General features: G+C 42.9%; 1 protein-coding gene across 1 annotated transcript; it reads left to right on the plus strand.

Annotated features, from left to right (window-relative positions):
- Window positions 1–5997: 5997 nt before the first annotated feature.
- On the plus strand, window positions 5998–27215 carry slc1a9 (solute carrier family 1 member 9; the record flags this gene model as incomplete). Its single annotated transcript, XM_083896422.1, has 10 exons — window positions 5998–6151; window positions 8100–8252; window positions 9449–9702; window positions 12501–12606; window positions 13924–14050; window positions 15754–15987; window positions 17344–17538; window positions 24440–24574; window positions 24665–25103; window positions 26073–27215. 10 exons carry the CDS (start codon window positions 5998–6000, stop codon window positions 26250–26252), a joined length of 1977 nt encoding a protein of 658 aa, XP_083752548.1. The 3' UTR covers window positions 26253–27215.
- Between the last annotated feature and the right edge of the window lie 506 nt (window positions 27216–27721).

A 27721-nucleotide genomic window follows, 5' to 3' on the forward strand; every position in this document is an offset into this window, starting at 1 on the left:
GTGTAAAAGAATCTCCGACCCCTAGAGAGCAACAAGCTAACCATTGGACCATTGGTGCGTTTGACATCCAGACAGACATGTCAAACATGGCAAAATTTTCCTGAGACTTCCTGTTGACAGAAACAGGGTCATGGTAGTCACTTAAGCCTTGTTTTGTTTTGGTTTGGTTTGGTACAGCACAGTACGTGTTTGCTTGCGTTTCCATTAGGAATCGGAATAGAAAATGACCATTCTTTGGCACCCGTCTGTTGGGCTACCAGAGTAACATGGTACGGTACAGCAGTCGGCTGATTGGGCGTTTGGTGTTTCTTCAACGGCCACAGTCTATTCTCATAAAAAAGCTTGACATCTTGTTGAGACAGACGGCCACAAACTGGACGCTGGACGTCGCGACAAGCCTGACCCAGCGCTTAACCATTCCAAACCAACCACTGTACAATGAGCATAAGTTGCATTTTCGTATGTAATCGCCCAGCTGCATGTGTGTTTGATCATGTAGTGTGGGTGTAGTAACCCTGCTTTGACCATCATCATCATCTGCCTGTCTTTGTAGAAGGGGGCGGAGGATGGTGCGGTGGGGCTGGGATTATATCTCGATCCCTTTGCAAAGCTCACACCAAACAATCAACCACTGGAAATAATCCTCTGAGACACCAGCACACACACACACACACACACACACACACACAAACACACAAACACAGATGTCTACACTGAAATCCATATTTATAAAACACACAGAGGTGCACATTGTGCTGAGCAGATTCACATTGAACTTGTCCACTGACGACTCAGTAAACAGTAAACCTTAAATTTTTTCTCTTAAACGGTTTCATCTTCATCTTAACATTTCCGAAAAGACAATTGAAAGGTCAAAAGTGCAATATATGTGTTAATACACACAAAGATGAACTAAAACAGTTAAAATTGTATGTATATACTTATACTAATTATGTAATAATATCCGTGTACATTCTACAAAAACAAATTCAGGTTGCGAGTGATTATTCAGTTGGATTCTTGATGCCTAAAGGTCTAAATAGATGCACAGTCACAGATTATCAAAGAATTCCAGGAGTATGAGTTGAGATCAGGGGCAGATTGAGTGGTGAGGTATTGCTCTGCGTAAAGACGTCATACAGTCGTCTGACCTCTTAAATCGGCGTCCACGATTGGTTCGACCTGGCGGAATCATTAATGTGGATGAATATAAGTTGGTACGGTGATTACAGCTCGACTGGAATCTGAGGTTGTTTGTCCGTGTTCTGCTCTCACGTTGTGTGAACGTTCATCTACGACAGCAGCTTTGGCTCGTTTACAGTTCTACAATCCATCTCTTCTGGCCGATTATCTCGTTCTGTCATCGTTATCGGCTCGTCCTCCTGGAAACCATGACGATTAAGAAGATGTGTCGTAAGTACATGACTTGTTGTGATGTTGAAGGTCGTCCTCACCGATCTGGTGGACGTCCAAGCTGTTTGTTTATCCTGTTTCCAGTATTTTGGCGGGTCTCTTTGGGAGACAACAACAACAACATCGCTGTCTCGTTGAAACCTCTCCTTTGAGTTCTTTTTTGCTCTTTTGCTCTCATCGCTAACATGTGTTTCCAGAACTCGCAAAAAAGGTTCTCGGCTTCTCTTCAAAGGGTTGTGCCTCTTGGCGTTGAAGTCTAATACCTGTGTCATGATTTTACTAGAAACTCCTTGACCAAACCATCTGAACTTGCTGACTTGTGATCTGTTTACTACAAGTCCTTCCTGTGCGGCCTGTTGTGCTGACACTTTGAACGGCATCTGTTTCTTTTACTTGGTGGAAAACCTTTCAGGAAAAGTGTCTTCACTTTCTGTCGTCCTCCTCGGCTGAGCAGAGAACACTGAGACAACCCAGGGAAAGCCGCTTCTTAGCGGCCGGCTACGTTTCATCTGGAAGCAGCTCTGACTTTTCCTGGAGCGGGGAAAATAATCTGTCTGTTTTTGGACGGGGGGGGAGGAGGAAGGAAGACAGATTTACAGAACAGCTTTTAGGTGCTTGAGTGTGTCCTTGCAGTGCAGTTCCTCAGCGCTGCTCTCCAAGTAGGACACATGCTCTTGCTTTATTTTTTCAAGGCCTGCCCCTGACCTATCCAGCTTTTAGTCCTGGAGATGAGACAGGCAGCGTTTATTCCCATTCGGGATTATCTGACGTGATTGGCATCGAATATTGGAGAAAGAAAACATTTGCATCCCATATGATCCAGTAAAAACACTGAATACGACGTCATGTGACCAGGTCCTGCAGACGTCCGCCACTTAGTTGGAACATTATGTTTTTGCATTGCTGGTCATGGAATTGCAGCAATGCAGACTCTGCATCGGTCTGTCTTGGTGAAGAAGGAGCTGAGCCAAAAGGCGAAAAGGCGAATTTACAGGTCGATCTACGCTCCTATCCTCACCTATGGTCACGAGCTGTGGGTAGTGACCGAAAGAACGAGATCGCGGATACAAGCGGCCGAAATGGGCTTCCCCCCGAAGGGTGTCTGGGCTCACCCTTAGAGATAGGGTGAGAAGCTCGGTCATCCGAGAGAAGCCAGATGAGGTGGCTCGGGCACCTGGTTAGGATGCCTCCTGGACGCCCGCCTGGTGAGGTGTTCCGGGCGCCTCCCACTGGGAGGAGGCCCCCGGGGAAGACCCAGGACTCGCTGGAGAGACTATGTCTCTCGGTTGGCCTGGGAACGCCTCGGGATTCCCCCAGAAGAACTGGACGAAGTGGCCCGGGGAGAGGGAAGTCTGGGATTCTCTGCTTAAGCTACTACCCCCGCGACTGACCTCGGATAAGCGGTAGAAGATGGATGGATGGATGGATGGATGGTCATGTAGCTTGGTGGTGTCTCATTGACATTTAAGTAGTTTAGACCGATCTGTATTTGTAGATTACAGAGATTCCAAGAGTACGATAACATCAAGTAAGAAATATACAGGATGTTATACGTACATATCAGGTACCGCAAAAGGGAAGGGTTGGAATGGAAAAGGAGGTCAACGAGGAGGACGAGGAAGGAAAATCTGAGAACGCGTTGACTGTACACTTTCACGATGCTCTAATGTCGGCCGCGTTGCATTTGCACCGGAATGGTTGGAGGTTCAGATCTTGGAGTGACGTCTGAGTTGACACCACAATTAGGTCAATTGTCGTATCGTTAATCCACGGTTCTGACGGCTAGCGCCAAACCGGAGGTGATGCTGTCTCAGCGTCACACGCAATCTGAGTGATTACAGCTTGTACCTTCTCAGTCCTGGTCCTGGATGCCCACTGCCCTGCATGGTTTATAAATGTCCTTGCTCCAACAACACACCCGATTGAAATAAATGGCTCGTTATCAGTCTTCTGCAGTGCTTCTTCCTGGCGAGCTGGTCATTTTGATTCGGGTGATGTTGGCAAAGGGAAACATCTAAAACATGCAGGTCAGGGTTGAGAAACCCTGCCTGGTGTTACTGGTTTTGATGCCCATTGTCGTTGTGCCATTCCTTCCTTCTGATTGTCTTATTCTGCAACGCATGTACATGTACAAACAGGAGATTAACAAGCGTTTTGTGCTGTGAGAGCTGCACTCGCTGAGTCCTTATCAACCCACAGAAAAGACAAAAGGTGAAATCCCTCCCCCGCGAATGTCGGGATGAAAAATTGCGTGAACTGGACTCGTACGTCACCGTGATGCATGTGTAACGACAGACGTTACCAGACAACGTTCATGATAAGAATGACATAAGGATTGAAAAGAGGATTTGTGAGGACTACAACAGTGGACCCCCTCCTCCCTGCCTTCCCTCCCTCCCTGAGGATTATTTCTCTGCAATTGAAACTTGGCTGGACTTTCCCCGCCTCCATGTACGAGGCAGAGATATGACCAGAAAGAGCGTTTCTTGCTCTACTTGTGGTGGACGTGTGAAATCGAATCCGCTCAGCTGATGGATTATAATCACGTCTGATTGCAATTGTCTCAGTGAGTCAGACTGTTTGTAAATGTGACACTCATACATCATACGGGTGTTTTGGCGTGGGTGTGCTGCTCTCCAGATGTGTTTATATACGATTAATGTTGGTGGGGATCTCTGTCCAGGAGATATGTGCAGTGATATTGCACAGTGGACATATTCTTGCTTGTTCAGGGATTTCTCCAAGTTGGGGTGATTATTTAATGCTGCTGAGGAATGTGATTGCTTCAGGAACGAAGCCTTTGTTAAAGCGCAGGAGCTGAAAAAAATATATTTTCGAGTGATAATGTTTACACTTGACAAGCATTTGTGGATTTAGGTGAGAGTTCAAATGAATACAGTGCACTTAAATATATATGAATATCAATATTCTGCAGGTTTTTCAGTATTTCAATATGAAAGCAAATAAAATATCGAATTTAATCATTCAAAAATATCGTATTTTATTGTTTTTAAATTACAAAATCATTGTAAATGATGTCCCTAATATCCCTAATAGGGATGTGAATCTTTGGGGGACTTGCGATTCGATTCCGATACTTAGGGTCACGATTCGATTCAAAATCGATTCTCGATTCAAACAATTCTCAATTCAAAAATTGATACAATGCGCGTGTGTTAAGGCAAATTATGGCATCAAAACAACAGAGTTTGTATAAGATAATGTGATACTGTGATCACACAAAGGCAAACTTAAGACAAAAGTTAACATTTATTCATTCAAAACAAATAACCCTAAACTTACTGTAAAACAAAAATAACTTTAGCATAAATAAAAGTTTAGGCTAGCTGCCTTTTTCTCCCAGAAGTTACAAAAATAAACTGTACACAAATAACACAAACTGGAGTTTTGAGTGGTTTTTGAAAATAGAAACTTAAAAAATAAAATGTATTATTATTTTTTTTCAAAAATCGATTTTTGAAGTTTATGAATTGATTCAGAATCGTAGATGATTAGAATAGCGATTCTTATGTGAATCCCACCCTAATATCTAACGTTTAATTTATTTTGTATGGATGTCGATGGGGAAAACTTGGGGAACGAGTTCGAGACGGACAGCGGACAGCGACTCCAAGCCAAAACTCAGTAGCCAATCAGCAGGAAGCTCCCTAAGGCCCGCCCACAAACAAAGAAACATGGCACAAAGAACAAATCAGGGAGCACAAGCAAAAAGTGTATTTTCAAACAATAAAATACAATATTTTTGAATGAATAAATCAGAACAATATTTTATTTAATTTTTACGGAATTTTTTGGCGATACCCAGTAATCGTATTCCCAAAGATTTTTAGCAATTTTCCTGTATTACAAAAATTGGTATGTGGCCTGAAATGTGGTACAAGATGTGGTTCAGATTTTCTCATCAGCGTCAGATGTACTTTGTTTTTATTGCCAATAGAATCAAAACTTAAATACTTTAAAAAAAAAAAACATTGCGTGAACTTGTTTGACAGAGGATTTGGACCGTCACGTGTACGTAAAGATCCCACATTCCAGTTTTAAGTAACTTCCACTCGAGCTCGTGTTTAGACCGGTCAGACCTGTTGGTCACAGACGGTCCGACAGCCTGAGCCCACGTCTCGTGACTCATTCTCGACTGCACGCATCGGCGATATCTCTTTCTTTGACGGTAGCTTTTGATTGTGTTGTGTTTGGATTATGGCAGACCCGGCGTTCCCGTTTAAAGGAGCGTAGATGCACAGATTACATCTCAGGAGTTATTGCATCACGTCCTGTTTAACCGTCGCCTGCTGTGTTTGGGTTGCCTGCTTAACCAAATACTGTAGGTGAGTGATAGGTGTCCCTGGTTGTCCCTAATCCCCATATAAGACCAACTAGCCCACTATGGAATGGTAACAGTGTGAATCCGTGTTTTAAAATGGCCTGTAAACAATCCCCGTCTTCACATTTGAGAGAGTCGCTGACTAATGTGCATTGCCGACACGTGTCCGAAGGACGTGGACGCATGTGTTCTTCTGGTGTCTCGGTGCTAAACCTGTTCCACCCACTGTCTCCGCAGGCAGGATGACAAACCAGGCCACGGCAAACCAGTCCAACGCCAACAAGGCCAAAGAGAAAGAGGAGAGCCAGCGAGATGACAACACGGAGGTCGCGTACAAAGATGCCGGCCACTGCAGCCGCGACACCCACAACCTGCTGCTGGGACTCACTGTCATGGGTAAGATAATGGTTTGTCCCACTGTCCTGTCTACAGTTCTTTTTAACCGATCAATGTGAATATTTTGTGATTGGTCGGTGATCACTCGAGTATGTTCCCACTACATTTAGCTGGGAATCTACCCACTGATGACAGAGTATGGTAGATTAAGTATGTCTCAATAAAAATTATACAATTTTCAAGAAATCCTCTTATATTGGACAAAAGTACAGATACATGAATTTTGTACTCAAGTACAGTCATGAAGTATTTGTAGTTTTATACTTTCGTTGGTGGAGGTCTGGTGTCAGGAGTAGCCTCAGTTCTTTGAGATGCTAGCTTTGCTTGCTAAATGCAAAAACATCATTATATATGTACATGTATCGATAAATTCGCTTTATATAGTGTCTATTACTACTGTAACAAGCTATACATACAGTAGATTTTTAAGAAAGTACTTAAAGTTCCTTTCTAAATGTACACGTCAATGTGCTAACAGTACACGACTCAGTGTTCTGATGTTACGCGCTAAACATTAGCTTGTTGCCATGCTGACTATGCTGATTTAAAAATGCTAAATGTTCCAATGTTTAGCATGTTATGTTGACATTCGAGTGTGCTCCCACTAAATTTAGCTAGGAATCTACCCACTGATGACTGACTATGTTAGATTAAGTATGTCTCAATAAAAATTATAACATTTCCAAAATCCTCTTATTTTGGACAAAACTGTGGGAGGAAAAAGTACAAATTGCTTGAAATATAAAAGTACAGATACATTAAGTATTTGTAGTTTTATACTTTCGTTGGTGGAGGTCTGGTGTCAGGAGTAGCCTCAGTTCTTTGAGATGCTAGCTTTGCTTGCTAAATGCAAAAACATCATATATTGATAAATTACCTGTATATAGTGTCTATGACTACTGTAACAAGCTAGACATACAGTAGATTAATAATAAAGTACTCAAAGTTCCTTTCTAAATGTAGACATGTCAATGTGCTAACAGTACACGACTCAACGTTCGGATGTTAGCATGCTAAGAGCAGCTTTAGCCTCAATGTTGCAACGTGTTGCAAGTTTATTACACTAACGCGCTAAACATTAGCTTGTTGCCATGCTGACTATACTGATTTAAAAATGCTACAGCATGTTTATGTTGACATTCTCATGCTAGCATGTTAAGAGCAATTTTGGAATATTGTAGGGGGGTTTTTTATCACAAAAAAAGGATATGACATTAGCTTGTTACCATGCTGACTATACGGATTTAATAAAAAAAACAAAAAAACATTTTGATCCAGAAAGTTCTTCTGGATAAATAAATGTAAAGATTTCAGGTGCTGGTTTGTTGTTTGTAGAGGTCTGCGCTCTCCGAGTCCTCAACCTCTCGACCAGCTAATGAAAAATGGATGTAGTGGCAATAAAAGTTAAATCATCCAGCTTTCTTTCCCCCATAGTTTGACGTCCCTAATCCCCACATTCTTAAGTGATTAAGCAGTTCATACATTTGTGGTTTTCGGTGCTGACGGTCCTGAACGTACAGCGTCTGTGATCTTTTTCCCACGAGACTTCTCAGGCTTGTTGTTGTCTTTGCGCTGCCTCTGTAAACACTTTGGTATGCCTCTGCATAGCTGTGTTCTTTGTCCACAGGAAAAGAAAAAAGGCCCCAGAGAGTGGACGAGTGTGTTATTTTTGTCCATCATTTGTCACACGGAGTCAAACGCGTTTACGTTATGCTACACGTTTCTCATTAGTCACGTCGGGTATAAGACGGGAAGCGTTTCTGAGGAGGCCAGAGACGAAGGCTTTTATGTCCACTAATGTGTTTGAGGCCAACGCTCTGTCAACCACTAGTTTCCGATAAAAAGAAAAATGTGGACCTCATTTGCAACTTCGACTTAATTTACAGTATTTACGCCACAACAACACGAAAAAATTACTCCATAATAACGAAGTTGGCTCTCTCCTCAGGGGTCGTCATGGGCGCGGTGTTTGGGATGCTGCTCCGCTACACGAAGGTGACGGACGCCAACACGCTCACCATGGTTTCCTTCCCCGGAGAAATCCTCATGAGGATGCTGAAGATGCTCATCCTGCCGCTCATCATCTCCAGCCTCATCACAGGTGTGTGTCAAACACAGGTTACAGTAGAACCCAGTGTTTGCATTCAACGTGTCTTTTATGCCACGTCCTTAATCTGTAACCCTTCATCATTTTCACTTGGCACCAACAACATTGTTGCTCTATATAGGTGTTCCCCAACCTTGGTCCTCAGGGAACACTGCCCTGCCGTGTTTTAGATCCAAAAACACCTGATTCAAATAAATCGCCAGCTCTGCAGAAGCTTAATAACGAACTTTTGTATTAAAAAAAAAAAAAAAAAAAAAAAAGTTTTGTTCAAATTTAAATGAAAAAAACAACTTTTGTCAATTTTTTAAATTAATGTTTCAACTTTTGTCAAAAAAAATTTAAATTTTTTTTAATGTTTCAACTTTTGTTAAAACATTTTTTTCAAAAATGTAATGTTTCAACTTTTGTCAATTTAAAAAAATAATAATTATATTTCAATTTTCCATTTTTATTTTTTCTATTTTATATATTTTCCATGTTTCAACTTTTGTAAAAAAAAAAAAAAATCAAAAATGTAATAATTGAACTTTTGTTAATTTTTTTCAAAAATGTAATCAGGTGTATTTGGTGCAGGGTAACAACTAAAACATGGCAGGGCAGCTCTATTATGTCTGTCAGCCATATGGCACTTTACGAACTGAGAAAATTCATTTAATCATCCTACTCTTTTTGTTTGCAATGGTCAGAATTTTGTTTGCTTTGACTCTTTTGCGTTTCTGCTCGCTCACGCGATTCTGACCATAGGGGCGTGGCTTAGGAAGCTACCTGCTGATTGGCTACTGAGTTTTGGAACGACAGCTCAATGAACCGGAAGTAGACACGGGTCTGTAGTCGCTGTCTGTCTGAAGAAAGACTACCATTTTAGATGAATGCTATTAGCATATGACCAGGCTAGATGTTAGCATGTTGATAGGATAAATGACCACTCTTCACACTGTTTACACGCAAGAAATTGTTAGAAATTACAATGTTGGCAGTTTGTAATGTTCTTAATACAAAAACAAACAACAGTAAAAGGTTTTTGACACTCCTATCAACGTTTCTCAGCATTTTCTGCCATTTCATGGACCAAACAGAAAATATTCTACAGATTAATTACTCGTTACTTGCAGACCTATGAAGGATGGTGGCCCAGAGGACCATGTCAGGAAAAGCTGCTTAACGAGGTTGATTTTGTATGTTTTTTTTAGGACTGGCTGGTTTAGACGCCCGCTCCAGTGGCAGGATGGGCAGTCGAGCCATGGTCTACTACATGTCCACCACTGTCATCGCCGCCGTCCTCGGGGTCATCCTGGTGTTGGGAATCCACCCAGGGAACCCCAAACTGAGGGGGGGCACATCGAGCCAAGCCCCAAAGAACCAGGAGGTCAGCAGTCTGGACGCCTTCCTCGACCTGATCCGGAACCTGTTCCCTGAGAACCTGGTGCAGTCCTGCTTCCAACAGGTACAATCAAGGAGCAACTTCCATCTTATAATCTGACATCTGACATCATCAAATACCACGAAGAAGTGCAATTTTAGCTGCTGCAATTCATCAAACGCTGTCCAAAAAAGAGTGGTTTGGCAACCACTGATTTGTCTCTATTAGAGCTATTAAAGTGATCTAATCCACAGTGATGTTGTCAAAACGATCAGATTTCAAAGCCGCGTAAAACCTTTTAGACAGTTCCCGTGAAGTTTTCACGGAAAGGTCACAGTTGAAGACATCAACTATGACCGTTTCAAGGTGTTTCTGACAGAATGACGGACCTGCAGTGAGTTGTTAACGACTGGCGATCCTCCAGAGACTCGACTTGTCCTCCAGACTTCATACGCGATCTTTTCGACATGTGTTTAGTTCATTCGACTCTGAGTTGTTTTGGGGCGACAAAGGAGCCAAAAGGTCAAGGCTACGTTCTCTGCGTGTCTGATCCTGAAAGACGTGAGAGTGGATTTTATCCTCTGATCTGAACTTTACGCTTTGCCCAAAATTGCACCGAAAAGACTCTCTCACTCCTCGTGAGATTAGATTTCTAACTCTACAACGTAAATAAACCGTCGTTTTGCTCGACTGAAGATAGAGTACGTTGCAGTGAATTTGAATTAAATTACTATGTTATTATTGTGTTCATGCAGCCATATTTCAGTGTTTGAGGGACATTAATCGTGAGTTGTGCTGGAAAAAATGTCCTGAAATTTAAAACCACAGTAACGACGGCTCGGCTAAAGTCCACATCTCAATCCCGTCTGTGAGGGTCAGCCCTTCTGCTCCTGCTAATCTCTTTACATCTGTAACACCATATCCTTATTTACCACGGCAGAGGCATCAGCTGGTGAACATGAGCTCGTGGACTCGCTCTTGTCTCGGTGGTATTTATTATTTCCTTCTCCTCTCCTCTGTCTTCATCTCACTTTTACTGCGTCTATTGTTTGTGCTCATCGGGGATTCATTGAGGTCATAAAAGACATAATTGCTTTAGCAGGAAGGAATCGTCCCTTCCCTTTTTCAACCTTTCACCCGTCTTGTCCTCCTCCTCCTCCTCCTCCTCCTCTTCCTCTTTCTTGTCTTTATGTGAGAATGTCTTGTTCTCTCTTCAGGTTTTTCCGTCAAACACAACCTTTTACTTTATTATTGTGCCGGTGCCAAGTTTTTCAGATGCAGTATCTTGTTTTTTTGCTTTTCGCTGTGAGACGTGGAATAACATCAGTAGAGGTGCAAGGATTGAATGAATGAATGAATGAATGAATTAAAGCACGTTTTCTCAGATTTGTCAGCAAAATAAATCATTAGGACTGAAATATTTTTGTTTGTGGGTAAAACAAGAGTTCCAGGTTTGGGAAACATCAATCGACATTTTTCCCCATTTTCTGACATTCTGTAGGCCAAACATGTCATCTATTAATTGAGAAAATAATCAGTGGATAATCCGATGATGAAAATTATATATTTTTTGCGTTGTGATGTCAAAAAAACCTTTATATCCTTCACTTCAGTCCCTCTTTTATACTCAGCAGCTATTGAATTATCTTTAAAAAACTTCACTTATATATAAGTTAACAGGCAATATTCTATAGCCTCCGTTCTTTGAGATGCTAGCATTGCTTGCTAAATGCAAAAACAACATAATTATACATATTTATCGATAAATTAGCTGTATATAGCGTCTATGACTACTGTAAGAAGCTATACACACAGTAGATTATTCATAATAAAATGCTTAAAGTTCCATTCTAAATGTATGCATGTCAATGTGCTAACAGTACATGACTCAGCGTTCTGATGTTAGCATGCTAAGAGCAGCTTTAGCCTCGATGCTGACGTGTTTATTACACTAACGCGCTAAACATTAGCTTGTTGCCATGCTGACTATACTGATTTAAAAATGTTAAATGTTCCAATCTTTAAAAAAAAAAAAATTCACATTGTGCATAAGTTAACACTCATATTCTGGCATTTAAGAAAATGATTTTACTGCTGGTGTCAGGAGTAGACTCAGTTCTTTGAGATGCTAGCATTGCTTGCTAAATGCAAAAACAACATAATTATACATATTTATCGATAAATCAGCTGTATATAGTGTCTATAACTACTGTAAGAAGCATGTCAATGTGCTAACAGTTCATGACTCGGCGTTCTGATGTTAGCATGCTAAGAGCAGCTTTAGCCTCGATAGTGACGCGTTGTACGTTAATTACACTAACACGCCGAACATTAGCTTGTTGCCATGCTGACTACTGATTGACTGCTGAAAAAAAATGCTAAATGTTCCCATATTTAGCATGTTTATGTTGACATTCTCAAGCTAGCATGTTAGGAGCAATTTGGGAAATTGCAGGGTTTTTAAATCACAAAAAAAGGATATGATGCTAAACGTTAGCACGATATGATGGGATCAACATTAGCAAGTTGGCATTATAAGTTTTAAGAAATTATGAAAATTAACTGATGAAAAAAGAAAGAATGAAAGAACAATTAAATAGTTATAAATAACAATAATAGCACATGTTTTTTTCAACTTCCGACGTATTTTCCTTTCTATTCTAATTTTGTATTACTATTATTATTAGCACTGTAAGCAAACACCACCAAACACACAAAAAAGAATGGACACTCAAGCTTATTTTTACTTATACTGCAGGGTCATGTGAGGTGGCGGTAGGTGTTGATCGTCTCTCTCCCCACTGCTGAAAAAAGCCAGATGTCAGTGAGTGTTTGTGGCTGTTTCTTGACGCCGTGTTTGACTGTCTGTCGTTCATCTCCAGGTTCAGACGGTGGCGAAAACGGTGTCCGTTCCAGCACAGAACCAGACTGAGCCCATTCTAGTGAGCAGGAAGAAGCTGGAGTACAAATGGGGCATGAACGTTCTCGGTGAGTTTTTGTTTGCTTTGTCGACGTCGTTTCATCGTGGCTCACGAGGCCTTTGCTCATCGACTGCAACGTGAATAAACAAGAACCAAAGAAGTAATCAGGTAGTATAGTACATGCAGGAGTTATCTGAGGTATGTTAGTCCAACTAACTATAGTCTTAGGCTCTGTCCCAATACCTTCCCCTTATAAATTTCCCCTTGGTTTTGAGTGCCCTCAACCGTAAATTTCCCTCGTTGAGGGAAGTGTTATTGGGACACCACTACATGCAAATTAGCGTAGTGAACGCAGCGAACATGCTGACAACTCTACCGGTGGAGCGTGCTACTATTTTCATTCAGGAAAAATGCCGGCGGATCCAGCTGTTTGTTTTTCTCCGTCCTCGTAAACGCTATATCGCAGAGTGATTGAAATCTGACAAGTCCAGGGTATTCATGTTCAAGTGAACACCGCTACACACATCCAAAACACTGACAAAACTACCCAGATGTAGCAGAGCTGGCTAGCCGCTCGCTAGCTAGTTAGGGGGTCGTACCTATGTTCCCCGGGTCCTATGTTCCCCGGGTCCTATGTTCCCCGGGTCCTATGTTCCCCGGGTCCTATGTTCCCCGCTTTGTATGTGACATAGGACCCTTTTTTAGAAAAAGGGTCCTATGTTCCCCAGTCACATACAAAGCGGGGAACATAGGACCCGGGGAACATAGGACCCGGGGAACATAGGACCTGGGGAACATAGGTACGACCCCGCTAGTTAGCTAGCTAGTTAGCTAGCTGCTTTCATAAATCGTCACTTATTTTCTGACATTAGTGTTCACAGCTCAACATTCCTTTGGATGTTTATCAAACCAACATATTCCAACACATTTCGACATCGTAACGTGCTTATTTGCGAACATATATTACAACGAAAATGTTCCTCGGCAGATGTGGCCCGCCATCTTTGTTGAAAAATATCAGCCGGCTCGCTGAATTCGCAAAGCATCATGGGTAATTTCATCTTCCACTTCTTTTTAAGCCCGCATCGGAACTCAATACATTTTGAGGGTTGACTGTAAGGGGAAAATCACATTTCCCCTTGCTCCCCCCTATACGTGAACGTGCAAAATTTAAGGTTAGGGCAAAATTATAGTGTTACGGGAGGTATTGGGACAGGGCCTTAGTCTGACTGAAATTGGACTGTTGGAATGCCTGTACTGACTGTAGACACTGCATACCATCATACATCAATAAAAAAGATCTGTTTTAAATTAAAAATAGGTAAGTTATTGAAATGAAAGAAACATGGCTGCGTGTAAACACTCGCTCTGTTTCGTCCTCCAGGTTTGATCGGCTTCTTCATCACGTTTGGGATCTGCATGAGCAGGATGGGCGAGCGGGGGAAGGTCATGTGCGACTTCTTCAACATCCTGAATGAAATCATCATGACGATGGTCTCCATGATCATGTGGTCAGTGTTGTTGTTGTTGTTGTTGTTGTTTTTTTTTTTCCCCGTCTTTTCTGTTTGTCTGTTTGTCTGCGTCAAAGCTGTTTGAACGTGACATTCGAAAGATATTTGGGGTTTTTGAGGCCTTGTGCGTTTGGGAACGCGGCATAAAGCGCGTCTCTGTCTCTGCTCTCGTCGGACAACGGCTGCATTGCTTTGACATTCTGGAGATACCACACAAGGAGGTCAGTGACAGTGACGGATAATGTGGAGACTGTGTACGGGATACACAGGACTGTGGGGAGGAGGAGGAGGAACGGGGTCAAGACAGCGAAAAAGGCCCGAGACGCGGCGAAGAGGAAGAGGGAGGAAGAGTGAAGGACATGGACAGATGGACGCAGAGAGGGTTTCCCTGGGACAGGCTGGAGTCTGTGGTATGCCGGGGAGTAGCAGGAGCCAGGGCCTGGAGCAATGTTGCAGGCTCCCAGGGGAGGCGGGGTGGAGGATCTCCAGAATGTAATGGATCCGCCAACGGCAGCAGAGCGGAAAGCAGATGTGGGCAGGGACGGCGGACAGAGAGCGCCCGCGACGCCTTGAGGCTTCGCAGGACACGGCGGCCGGTCACACAGAGAGCGTCATGGCCACTCGAGGACAGGAAGGGGGCGGCGCGGGGAGGGCGGGGAGGGCGAGGAGGCGAGGCGGTCGGACGAAAAACAGCAGGACGCTTGTCTCCTCGCAGGCCGTCTACGTGTGCAGCTGGACACCAAAGGACTCGCGTCCTTGTTCGCATCACTCACTCAGTATAAACAGATTACTCACGGGCCCGCGGAGCGAGCCAAACACACAGCGGCGCAGTGTATACAAAAACACGTAGCGTACGAGGAACACATCCATCAGGTCGTATACGGCGCACAACCTCCACCAAACAACTGTCAGCCGATGCCAGCCTCGCGGCAGGCTGCAGCAGGGGGGGGACGGGACCTGATTCAAAACCCAGACCAGGAAGATCTTTAGAGAGGGGGAACGGGGGGGATATTACGCTTTTAATTCCCGTGTCCCAGAGCGATCACGTGTTCAGCAGCAACTGCTCGCCGGAGCTGGGAAACCAGAGAGTCAAGAATGTGTCATGTCCTCGCGTCGGGAAAATGTCTCGTTTGACGAATTAATCTTTTTAAATGGGCCTTCAACGATATCGTATGTAACGTCGAGGAGGGTTTATATAAGTGCGTGAGCACTTGTATAAAGAAATACAAAGAAAAACCTTTGATATGTCCTCACAGTCCTACAGAAACATGTGTCACTGACCGCTTTAGCAGCATTCTCACACACACACACACACACACACACTGGCCTAGACGGCGCTTTTTGTGAGTGTTTGTACAGGATATAAACGTAAATGTGCAGGTATTAAACTTGGTGTTCAACAGGAACTACTTCTTTGTTTTTATGGTGCAAAGAAACCAGAAAGTATTCACATTTAAGAAGCTGAAAAATCACAAAAACTGGTAATATTTTTTTTTTTTTTTTAATAGTTTCTTTCCTTTTTTCAAATTCAAATAAGATAAAGAAGAGATAAAAGAAAAAAACCTATACAGATGAGTGAAGATATTATATTATTATGCTGTTATATAAAGATAAACTGACACTGAAATAACACCAAGAGAGAAACAAATCATATATATATGACATATATAAATGAAAAGGTAAACTTCTGTCTCCGTGCTCAGGTACTCTCCCGTCGGCATCGCCTCTCTGATCGCGGGGAAGATCGCGGCCATCGGGAACCTGGAGGTGGTGGCGCGGCAGCTGGGCATGTACATGGTGACCGTGGTCGTGGGCCTGGTCATCCACGGCGGTTTGATCCTCCCCGCCATTTTCTTCGCCGTCACCAGGAAAAACCCCTTCACGTTCTACTCTGGAATCTTCCAGGCCTGGATCACGGCGCTGGGCACAGCCAGCAGGTACGACAGCCTGCAGGAAGTGTGTGTGTTAGTGTGTGTGTGTGTGTGTGTGTGTGTGTGTGTGTGTTTGGCATGTGTTAACACATGTGTGTCACATGCTTCTTTTTACTACTCGCGGAGCAGCTGTTGGAGCTACTATGATTGATTGGCGTGGTCTGACACAGGCCGACGGCAGAATCTGTATTTACACAACCACTCCAGACGTGGTGAACAAATCCCTTTGTCGAAAGTCGTCTCTTACTTTCCATGTTTCCTGCCTGGTCGAGCCTTCTCAGCTGCAAAAAATAAAAATAAGTCGTAGGTAAATCCTGGCAGATATACAGTGATATACAGATATACAGTAGCTCCAAATCCCCTGTTCTCTTCTGTCAGTTTGAGCCTCCGAGCTCAGGAAGGCCCCGCAGCTACCCCGGCTACCAAAAATGTATACAAAAAAGTGAAATATGGATTCTTAACTCCAAACTGCAAAGTGACCACAGAGCTTTTAATCCACAGCTGCAGCAAAGAGACGTTTTTGTTGTCTTTATTTCTTATTCCCTGTTTTATGACTCACCTCTTATTGTATTTTGAGCTTAGCTTCCATAAAAAGGGGTCGGGCTCCCATGAAGGTAGTCAAATTGTACATCTGTGTGTGTGTGTGTGTGGGGGGGGGGGGGGGTGTATGGAGAAAGCCAGATTATCCCTAAAAATATACAGGCGAGGCTTTGTGTACGTGTGCTCGAGCGGATTTTTACAAGGGTCACTGAATGCATTTTCTGTTTTGCACAAACCAAACTGAAATCAGCAGGCTTTTTTTGGGCACCAGGTGTCCTCCCCACCAGTCCAAACTTACGCCCCTTGCCAAAAAACACTATTTTAAATAATAATAATTTTATTATTTTAATCACAAACAATGCAGTTTTCAATAGTAAAGAGTATAATCTACATGAACGAGATAAACAGGCTTGTTGACAGGCGGCCGTGTCCGTGTCGGACCTTGTGTTGTACACGTCTGAGCCTCAGGATTAGTTATCACCAGCCAAACTGGCCCAGCTCTATCCTGCCCGCCTGGCTCAGCTCAGCTCGGCCTGGAACTCTGTCTGTCTGTCTGTCTGTGCAGTGAATGTGGCTAAATCCTATCAACGTTTCCTCTAATTATATTACGGCCCGCGCTCAGTGGGGCCCAGAATTAAATTCCTTTTATTCACGCGGCGGAGGATGGCCTGTGCACCAGCTGTTCGGAGGAGCCGCTCATATTTCCCTCAACGTCACTGTGTCTTTTCTGTCTTTTCTGTCACCACCTGTCCACCTATTGTATGTCCTTCAGCAGAGTCTTTACTCCTGCTGCTGCAAACCTTCTTGTCTTTGTCTCCTCAGCGCCGGGACGCTGCCCGTCACCTTCCGCTGCCTGGAGGAGAACCTGAAGATCGACAAGCGCGTGACCCGCTTCGTCCTGCCCATCGGCGCCACCATCAACATGGACGGCACTGCGCTGTACGAGGCCGTGGCGGCCATCTTCATCGCCCAGATGAATGACATCACTCTGGACGGCGGACAGATTGTGACCGTCAGGTAGGTGTTGACGTCGTTGTATAATATTGAAAAGATAAAAATTATGTTTTTGAATATAATTATTAGCCCTAAGACTATTTATTAATCAATTACCAAATTAAACGTCAACGATTTGAGGGTTGACTCCCCTCTCTCCCCCCACACCAAACTCCATTGACAAAATCAGTGTTTTTAGCTCGCAGAAACACTGGCCACCGGTCAACTGCTGCCTTGTTTTGTTAATTTGTGTCACTGATTTAAACCTAAACAAAGGATTTTAAACACTGAATTGACAAAATATGACATTTGAACATGTACTGATGGAGGCAGCAGTGGATCAACAGCTCCTGTTTGCTGTTGATCCCATCCAAACAAATGGGATGTGGGACTTATCCGACCTGAATTGTACTAGCTCCTACTTCAAAGCGTCCCAGCCAATTGAAGTCGAATGCTAGAAAACATGGACGATCGCGGCACTTTCGCTTTATGTTACCGTAGCCCTACATATCGTCATGCTAACAGATAACAACGACGACATCATTTCACGCCATAACATGAAAAACAAGTTGTGATAAAATTGCTGTGTCTGAAACAACTCTACACGCAGAAAAGTAAAGTTTATGACCTATTCACAAAACTTTATTTTGGTGAAGTCGGGGTAGGTCGATCAGCCCCGACTTCAACTATAGGAGGTCCCACTTCGACAGGCATTCCAGTGCACTTTTTCTAGTTGGAGGTCGGATAAGTCCCACATCCAACTGGTTTGGATGCGCTCTGGAACGCAGCATCAGTGGCAAATCATATTTTTAAAGCGGACCTAGACCGGAAATTCCTATTAACGCTGTTTTTTTAGTGTGTATCTGCGTCATTACCTTGTTTACGAAGCCCTGAAGGTTCAAGGTTATTGTAATCTCGGGCTCAGCGAGATCTCTGGAAAAACTCGGTCTGGTTACGTAAACAACGGTTCTCCTGAACAGCAGATCCTCCTGCTCCGGGCACTAGTCCGGGCACATCCGGTTGCGTACATTGAACCGCAGAAGAAGAATAACGTCCGCTGTGGAGGTGTTTCACGAGTGTCTCAAAGGTCGTCAAAGGGACTGCGGCGGGGAGTCGTGACGAAGCTATTTCTAAACATTGTTAAAACAATGTTTTGATAATGAGTAGCAGTGCATCCACCGTTCCAGAGGGGGAAGCTGTGCTTGAGAGAGCGGGTATGCTAATTATGTCACTTCCGGGTACTGGCCAATCACAACACAGTCTGTCTTCTGGGTGTGAGGTTTATGTCTGAAATATCGCGGCTGAGGAACAGCGTCAGAAAAGAAGGATTTCTATCGACTCGTTTACAGCAACTAGGAGGTTTTTGACCATAAAAACAAGTGAATGTATGTAAGTAGACCTCCATAACTAACTGGACCACTCTATGTGAGCTTTAAGATATCGTACGCTAAGATGAGCCCTTTGTTAAGTAGCTTAAAGCTGTTTTACCTGTTGCCCCCTGTTGGCAGCCGTGATTTATGTGTGTGAGTCAGAACCTCGTACAAACCACACCTGGAGTATCACTCTTACACGTCTCTGACGTCAGAATCGGGGGAAACTGTGCACAACAATGGCTGAAACTGCACACAAACCACAACCAAGTGAAAAACCCCCCTGACACACACACCCCAGCTTCATGCAGTGATGGATCAGGTGCAGAGGTGAACAACGGCAACTGGATCCAGAAAAACTTGAACCATAAAGGTTTCAATCCCGGCTAAATAACGATTATATGTTATATGTATTTTATATCGCGCGCAGAACCTCACGTCGACCGCGATGCTGACGATGGTTCTTCTGTGTGTGGCATTTGCTCCGTCAGCAAAACTAAAACCAGCAGGGGTTTCAGAGTTTCTTCACAGGAGGTGAAGGTGATAAAAGGCCGAGCGTATGTGTTACATTAACCACCGCCATTATTACTCCGTCCCATATTTTTCTTCCCTGGCAGTTTTACAACATCACATCATAAAGTCTCGCAGTGCTGGGAAAAAGGACCTTTTATTTTACCGACGATTATTTTGGCTAAAAAAAAAATCCTCTCTTTCCATTTTCTCCGCACGAGTTTTATTTCTTGATCTGAAACGTCGACAACATGAAGTTTCTTTTTCCATTTTTTGTTGTTTAAGCCTTGGCTAATGAGCCGGAATGACTGCATGAGTATTTGATTTTGCTGCTTCTTTTTTACGTTAGGACTTCACTTTTTAAGACTTTAAAATGAAAAATCTTAAATCAAGGCACTACAAATTAAATCACTAAGACTGAGTGTTGTTGCAGACAAAATAACTCACCTAAAATAAGTACGACGTTCACGTATATTCCAACATTTCATGTAATATTCACGTTTTTGTGGCTTTAAAACATTTTTCACCATGTATTCATTATTTCAGATTAGATTAGATTAGATTAAATGAGTCTTTATTGATCGCTTTTCAACAATCTGTCATGTCAGTAATGTGTTTATGTAACATTACAACACTTTCCGGTGACATAATTAATTTTCTTGTAACTTTAGTAACACTTTTAGTAACCTGTTTTAATTGTTTTGTAACGTCGGTGACACATTTTTGTGAAATGACATCAATTTGTAACACATTTTTGTTAACAAAGACATTTTTTTGTTAAGTGAGTAACATAGTTACCTATGTCAGTAACGTGTTTATGTAACATTACAACACTTTCAGGTGACATAATTAATTTTCTTATGACATTGGTAACACTTTAGTAACCTGTTTTAATTGTTTTGTAACGTCAGTAACACATTATTGTGAAATTACATCATTTTGTAACACTTGTTTGTTAACAAAGTCATTTTTTGTAACATTTTTAGTAACCTATTTCAGTTCAGTAACGTGTGTTTATGTAACATTACTACATTTTGCAAGACTTTCAGGTGACATAATACATATTTTGTAACATTAGTAACACTCAGTGACCTGTTTTAATTGTTTTGTAACGTCAGCAACATGTTTATGTAACATTACTCCATTGTACAACGCTTGAAGGTGACAATCAGTCATTTTCTTGTAACGTTAGTAACACTTTTAGTGTTGAATTTTTCATGATGTCGGAAACATATTTTAGTGAAATTTGCGTCATTTTTGCACAATTACAAGCTTTTTCTGACGTAAGTCATTTACTTTATAAAGTTGGTAACATTTTTTGTAACCTAATTTAAAGGTGCATTATGTAATAAATCTAAAGCAACTGGCCGTCAAATCTGTCATAATATGTCACAGAGGCTCAGGAATAATGTTCATATAACAAACTGAACTCACCAACAACAACAGTACAGACAAAATATTTGCATTAAAAAATAATATTTTGCAGACTGCAAATCATGTTTATGTTTAGAAATCATGTTTTGACGTCATGTGGCGCCACCTACCGCCGTCTACCAATCATTGCAGTCAGTAGAGTCTCAGCTGCGGAGCAACCACGGGTTGTCAGTTACGTCAGAAAAACGAAACCTAAAAGACCTCTGTGTTTTGAATTTGAGTGTAGTAACAGTTTTTGGCCACATTCTTACATATGGCGCCTTTAATTGGTGTAATGTCTGTAACATGTTTTTGTGACATTACAACATTAAGTAACAGGTGCTGGCTTTGTTATGAAGTTTATTAGTAGTAGTTTACAGATAGAGTTTATGTCTTAGAATCTTAAAGGGTTAGGTTTAGGGTTATCAATGTCATCATCGTATTAGATGTTGCATAAGTAAAGTTAAAAATAGTTGTTTTCTCTGCTCCTCGCTGAGTTTTTTAAGTGTTTGCTCGGGGGTTACGCAGTACGTAACTCTCAAAGCTGCGTTAAAAAAAACCTTTCTTATGCAACTCCTTCTTCTGCCCTGGAGTCAATTGAGTGACAATTATAACCCGAAACTCAAAAGACACGTTCATGTGATCCACATGAGCTGAGGGCCAGTTTGAAGCTGGAGGAAGAACGCACCGAGCAAGTAATGAGAATCGTCATTTTCCAATTTCTGAGGTTTCAGAAATTGGAAGCAGCCTCTCTGGATCAGACTCGGGCTTGTTGAGGCCGCGGGTCACAAACGCTGCTGATGGTCTTTTCATCATTCGTCTGTTTACCACCAAAAATCCCCCTCCTCCCTAAAAAAAGAAAAATCACAGTTTCAGAAGTTTCCTTTTTGTGTCATCTGCGGCGCAGAAAAAGGAAGACCTCCATGTGCCGTGTGAATCTGGGGGTTTTGAAAACGTGGAGCCCTTGAGATCTGACGAGCAGCAGTTTAGACGCTGGGAATATCGCAGCTTTTTGATCGGTGTCCAAACCTGGAGCCTGGAGTCACATCTGGGACCAACATGAACTGATAATTCCTCTAATTGCAGACATGTCATGACAAGCAGCATTCTTCTGAGCATTAAGGATCTCAGTCATGAGACATTAAAAGATTTTGTTTTGTTGTTGACAAAAGGCCATTGAGGACTTCTCATCATCGCCGCATTTCAAACGCACGCACTTGCTTTTCTTCGAGCGTTGCGTGTGTAAACCGGTCGATTTGAACACATGGAAATACCAGACTGATGCTGTGTGGAAACTTTGCATTATTATTATCCTTCTTATTATTATCATTAGTATTATTATCATTATTATTATTATCCACAATCCATCGATCAATCCTACATTTGTAGACATTGTTGGAAACTCTTTTTCTGCATTTTATGGATGAAACCGAACAATTAGTCTGGAAAACGATCAACAGATTGAGCTTTTAGGAAGTCGGGACTGGGAGTGACGTCACCGGAGACGCGAGTGTATCTCGGGCTAGACATTGTTAGCGATAACAACACTTTATATGGTATTTTGTACACACAAACAACGTGTATACCATGTGTACGACTGATTTAAACAAATACAACAGAAGTGGCAGACATCTTGCTATCCTACGTTGGCATTCCGACGACAACTGGAACCTCTGGCCTCGCCCAATGCTTGATTTTGAAAAATATGAGCCTTGCCAACACCAAGCGGTGGAGAGGGAGATACGACAAAAAGATAACAAAGTTTTATTGAAAGGGGGGAGGAGTCTGAGACAACTAGCCTCGCACTGATTGGACAAGAGGGTGAACCAGTGACTCGAGCGTTGACTTAGCTGTGTTTACATCATGGTACGGTCCAGTTTGGCATGGTAACATGTTGCATTTCGACTGAGTCGCGTGATGGCGTACCAGGGCAACGATATATCAAATCCGGTATGGCGGTACCCCGAGGGAAGGGTTCCAAAGATTGGAACGATTGTGGCTGGTTATTTTGGTACCATTCCTAATGGAAACGCAAAAAAAAAACATGTCCCGTAATTTACCTAACCCTAACCTAACCCTAACCTAACCGTTCCACTCCACACCTATGAAAGAAGTTGTTTTAGTGGCTTAGTTCGTTTCGCTAACCGTCTCGTCGTCATACAGGTTTTCAAGTCGCTCACACCCTGAATTTATCATTCTGAATGGTCCCCAGTTCCTTTTTAAAAGCTCTGACATAGCATAGTTTATTGGGTTTATTGGCGGCCGTTCAGCGCAGCAGACGTGCTCAATCAGCAGCGTAGGCGCTCGGCGAGTTCCCGGATTGGCTCTTCAACCCGGTGAACCGGGGATTCCCACCATTCTCTGGTTTCACCTCGGACTGTTCTGGTTACGGACCACTCCGCGGCCCATATTTACGCTGATAACGGCGCCTTAAATCGAAGCGTTTGCTGTTTTTACGTCGTATTTTTTTACCTTGAAATAAATGATTCAGAATCAGAGGTGACATTGATCTATGAAACCTGGATTGAAGAGGGAAAAAAAGCTCTTTTTCCGGAGAAAAGAAGACTATCGTTCCACTGTAAAGGTTTTATTCGGCATGTTTTCAATTTACCGGTGAACATACACAGAAACTATGCTGCTTAGTCATATGTTCACTAAATATTTGGCAAACTACTTTGTTGGCTTTAATACTTTGACTACGTTGGCGAATTTAGCTTTTAATATTTGTATAGCTTGTTAAAGTTTGCAGCAATAGGAGCAAAAAACAGACCTCAGGTTTTCAAAACAGATTAGGGCTGCAATCATTTTATTCATTATTCGTCGACTTATCGAGTTGATTGGTGCATAAAATGTTGAGAAATCACAAATCAGTGTTTCCCAAACCTTGAAGCACAAGGACATTCTCAAATGTCTTGACTTTTTCTATGTAGCTTATTCCTTTTTGGATAAAAGGGTCTGCTAAATGCTTAAATGTTAACCTAAATGTAGAAGGAGATCGCAGACAGGTGGACAGATTTGAGTTCCGTCTGCAGGGTAGCCAGGACTCAGCTAGGACATCCGGGAAAGGCTCAGAGTAGAACCACGGTTGATGTCTGAGTAGATGCATCCTGGACGCCTCCCTGTGGAGGTGTTTCGGGGCATGTCCTTCCAGGAGGAGATCTCAGGGCATACCCAGGACACACTGGTGGGATTATATCACTCGGCTGGCCTGGGATCACCTTGGGATTCTCTCGGAGGAGCTGGCAGAAGTGGTTGGGTTGAGGGCTTCCTTGCTAAGGCTGCTGCCCCCAAGATTCATAATCGTTGCCAGAGAGAACCCCGATGCATCGGATAATAATAAATTATTTCTCCCACCTCTGCACTCTTGGAAATAAAAGTGCTTAATTAGAACCATATAAGGTTCTTCAGGTGGTCCTCATAGGAGAACCCTTTTTGGCTTCAGGTCGAACCTTTTCAGAAAGGTTTCTCTGGATCAAAATGGTTCTTACTGGAACTATTAGTGTTACCTAGAACCCTTGAACCTTGAAAGGGTTTTTCAGGGGGTTCAGTTTAATACTGAATGTTTTGAAATAAAGTGAATGTCTTCAGGGAGGAAATCTAGAGAATGATGATGTTGTCTCGTCTCTCCTCAGCATGACCGCCACTCTGGCCAGTGTTGGAGCTGCCAGTATTCCCAGTGCTGGACTGGTGACCATGCTGCTGATCCTGACGGCCGTGGGTTTGCCCACTCAGGACATCAGTCTGCTGATCGCTGTCGACTGGCTGCTGTGAGTCAGGTGTCTGGTGGGTGGAAGGTGGGGGGGGGGAGTGAACGGGGGTCATGACGTTTGTAAACCTGACACTGTTTGTCCACTCAGTGACAGAATGCGCACCTCCATCAATGTGGTGGGCGACTCGTTCGGTGCCGGGATCGTGGACCACTTGTCCAAGGCGGAGCTCGCCGAAATCGACGCGGCGGAAATGCACACGCTCCCGCCACTGGAGGAGCTAGATTTCATCCCGCCGCCGCCGATCCTCACAGAGTTGGACCTGGTGGACCCTCCGAAGCCGCCCGAGCTGCCGCCGCGCTCGCCCCGCCCGCCCAAACAGAACCACCACGGTCACATCCTCTCCCACTCCCCGTCCGTCGCTTACTCGCCGTCCCCCTCTGTTTGCTCCCCGTCACCCCGCTCCGTCCGCTCTCCCTCTCCGCGCTCCGTGTGTTCCCACTCTCCTCGCCCTTTCCGAACTCATTCGCCGTGCGTCCTCCACAGGTCGGAGTCGGGATACTGTGCTCTGCCCAGCCATGAAAACCAGGTATTTATTCACTTCTTCAGACTGCATGTTACACAGTGTAAGGGTTTAAATACGGTAATATCATCATTTTATTTGTTCATGTATTCTTAAATCATTGTTATTTGTTATTACTGTGTCATTGGTTACAACAAAGCTGAGTTATATATATATATATATATTTAAAAAAGAGGCGTGTTAAATACAAAACATTTTAATTAGACACATTTTATTGATGCTAGCGTTGCATTTTTTTTAGCATATTGATGCTAGCTTAGCATTTTTTTTAGCATAATGGTTGAATATTGATGCTAGCTTAGCATTTTTTTAGCATATGGTTGAATATTGATGCTAGCTTAGCATTTTTTTGACCTATAGCTAAGTCCTGCCCCTAAATACAAACAATCTTCGTAATTTTTCTTCGAGTTTATGCGATTTTATCAGGGCTGAATTGTTTGGGTAAAATATGAAATTGTGTAGTTTTTTTTGTTTGTTTTTTTTTCCACAAATTTGCACTTTAATTCTTGAAGTAAATCTTTATGTTTACACACTCTACCTTTAAGCCAAATATTAACAACTACAGTCAAATACAAGCATGAAAACTTGAGGATATGAATAAAAAAAAATATATAATATTTCCTTTTATCAGAAATAAATAATCAAAAACAGAACAAACATACTGGGGCTTTCTTTCAATTAAATCTCAACTTCATGTCATTTTGCAGCAAACGACGAGGATTACCATGCGAGCTTGCTAATAATAATAATAATACTGCGTTTTATATATAAAGGGGCGGGGACTTAGCCCGAGGTCAACAGCATCACTTTAGTCTCAAGTCTTTCTTTGTTGCCTGCGTGTTTTCAGCTAAAATGAAAACACCTGTTTGGAAACACCTCTGCTTCTTTTTAACGATGTGTTCATTTGTAAAGGTTAAGTGCGTTGGTGTAGCGGCGACGCAGGTGGCTCACATTAGCGTCTGATTTGTGTCTCAGGTTCCCACGATGCCTCGCTGCTACAGGGAGAGGGAGAGGGAGCGGCGGCGGCTGACGAGAGAGAGCGAAACCGAGGAGGACGAGGAGAGGGTCTTCGCCGGCGAAACGAGCGACGGCGAGGAGAGCGACGACACGGCCTACGACCGGAGACACGCCATACCGCCGAGCGACCTGCCGTGATGGGATTTCAACATCCTGCCGAATGGTTTCAGTTGTCACCTCCTCCTCCTCCTCCTCCTCCTCCTCCTCCTCCTCCTCCTCCTCCTCCCCAACTTTAGCACACAAAGCTCAGTCCAGTGGACGTTGTTCACTGTGGATCTCCGGTCATTTATCTCACTTATTCTTGGACACGATAAATTAATAACTGTAACATAACAGCGTCGAATAAAAACAAGCCCCAGAGAGACGTCTGCTCCACTCTCTGCTTTGCTGCAACAGTAGAACTCAAAGGTGAAGTAAGTAGTTTATAGTGCCATCTAGAGGAGAGGCTGAAATTTACAACAAAGAACTGCTCCTCTGCTCACCCCCTTCCCTTCCCTGAACGCTACGGTATCCTCAGCCGGTCAAATGTCGTCCTCGTCGTCTTTCTCCGTGTCAGCGGATGAGGTTCTAGTATTTATTCAGATGTTTAAGTGCGTCTTTTGTATATCGTATTAGCTCCGTCAGTGGAGGCGGGACTTCCGCTACAAGTAAAGCGACGCTTGATTTGTTCTCTCGCGTTTGTCCTCACAGGCTCCGGTAGAAACATGGCGTCTCTCTGCTAACAGTGGCTATGCAACAGCGGCCCGCGACCATGTTATTTTACATGACTTTTTGAAACACTACGAAAATGAAACAAAAACTATTATACAGCGACTAGACATGTATAAAAAGAGTGGATTTTGGGTTATATAAACCCAAAAATACTACGCAGTGTCCCTTTAAAGGTGCTATATATAAATGTTAGCATTAATGGCTGTTTATTTAATGCCACGTTGTGTTTACGAGACAGGAGAGGTTAGCGTACGACTTACGGCCACTTCTTCATCCTCTGACTGAACTGAGCTAGCTAGTTAGCATGCTAACTTCACTAGCTGAAAGACAATGATGGAATAATGGAGGCACTCAAATATTAACGTTAAGCCTCTCGTTTGATGCTTCGCTCGTAGCAAATAAACTGCTATCGATGCTAACGTGGTTTAGCGACGGCAGTTGCCTATAGCATCTTTATGACGCTTTTCTATAAAATGGCTTCAACAACACAAACCGGCTCATTTAAATGACAGAATTTGTGCGTCACCTCATTTTTCCTCCCCGACACCGGTCACTGTTTTATGTTAATAATGTCTAAAATGATGGATGTGTATTTTTTTCTCGTGGTCTGGTGTCTGACACGATGATTTTGTCGTATGTACGGTTGGCTGCCGTTGTTTCAACACCGGTACCTCGATTTCAGGATTTGGTACCGTTTTCTGGTACTCGACTGTTTGTTTTTCCCACAAGTTCAAAGTCGTTTAAGTTGTGAATCCAAGTGAATCCAAACTTCTCGAACCCAACCCTCGTCGTACGTTTGTATTTACTAGTTGTTTTAGTTTCATTTATCATTTTGACTTTGTAAACCCTGTAAAATAACTTTATTATCTTTCATTTCGAAGGCTCTTTTATCCGTT

This window comes from Microchirus variegatus (assembly GCF_963457635.1).
Source record: "Microchirus variegatus genome assembly, chromosome: 10".
Classification (NCBI taxonomy): domain Eukaryota; kingdom Metazoa; phylum Chordata; class Actinopteri; order Pleuronectiformes; family Soleidae; genus Microchirus; species Microchirus variegatus.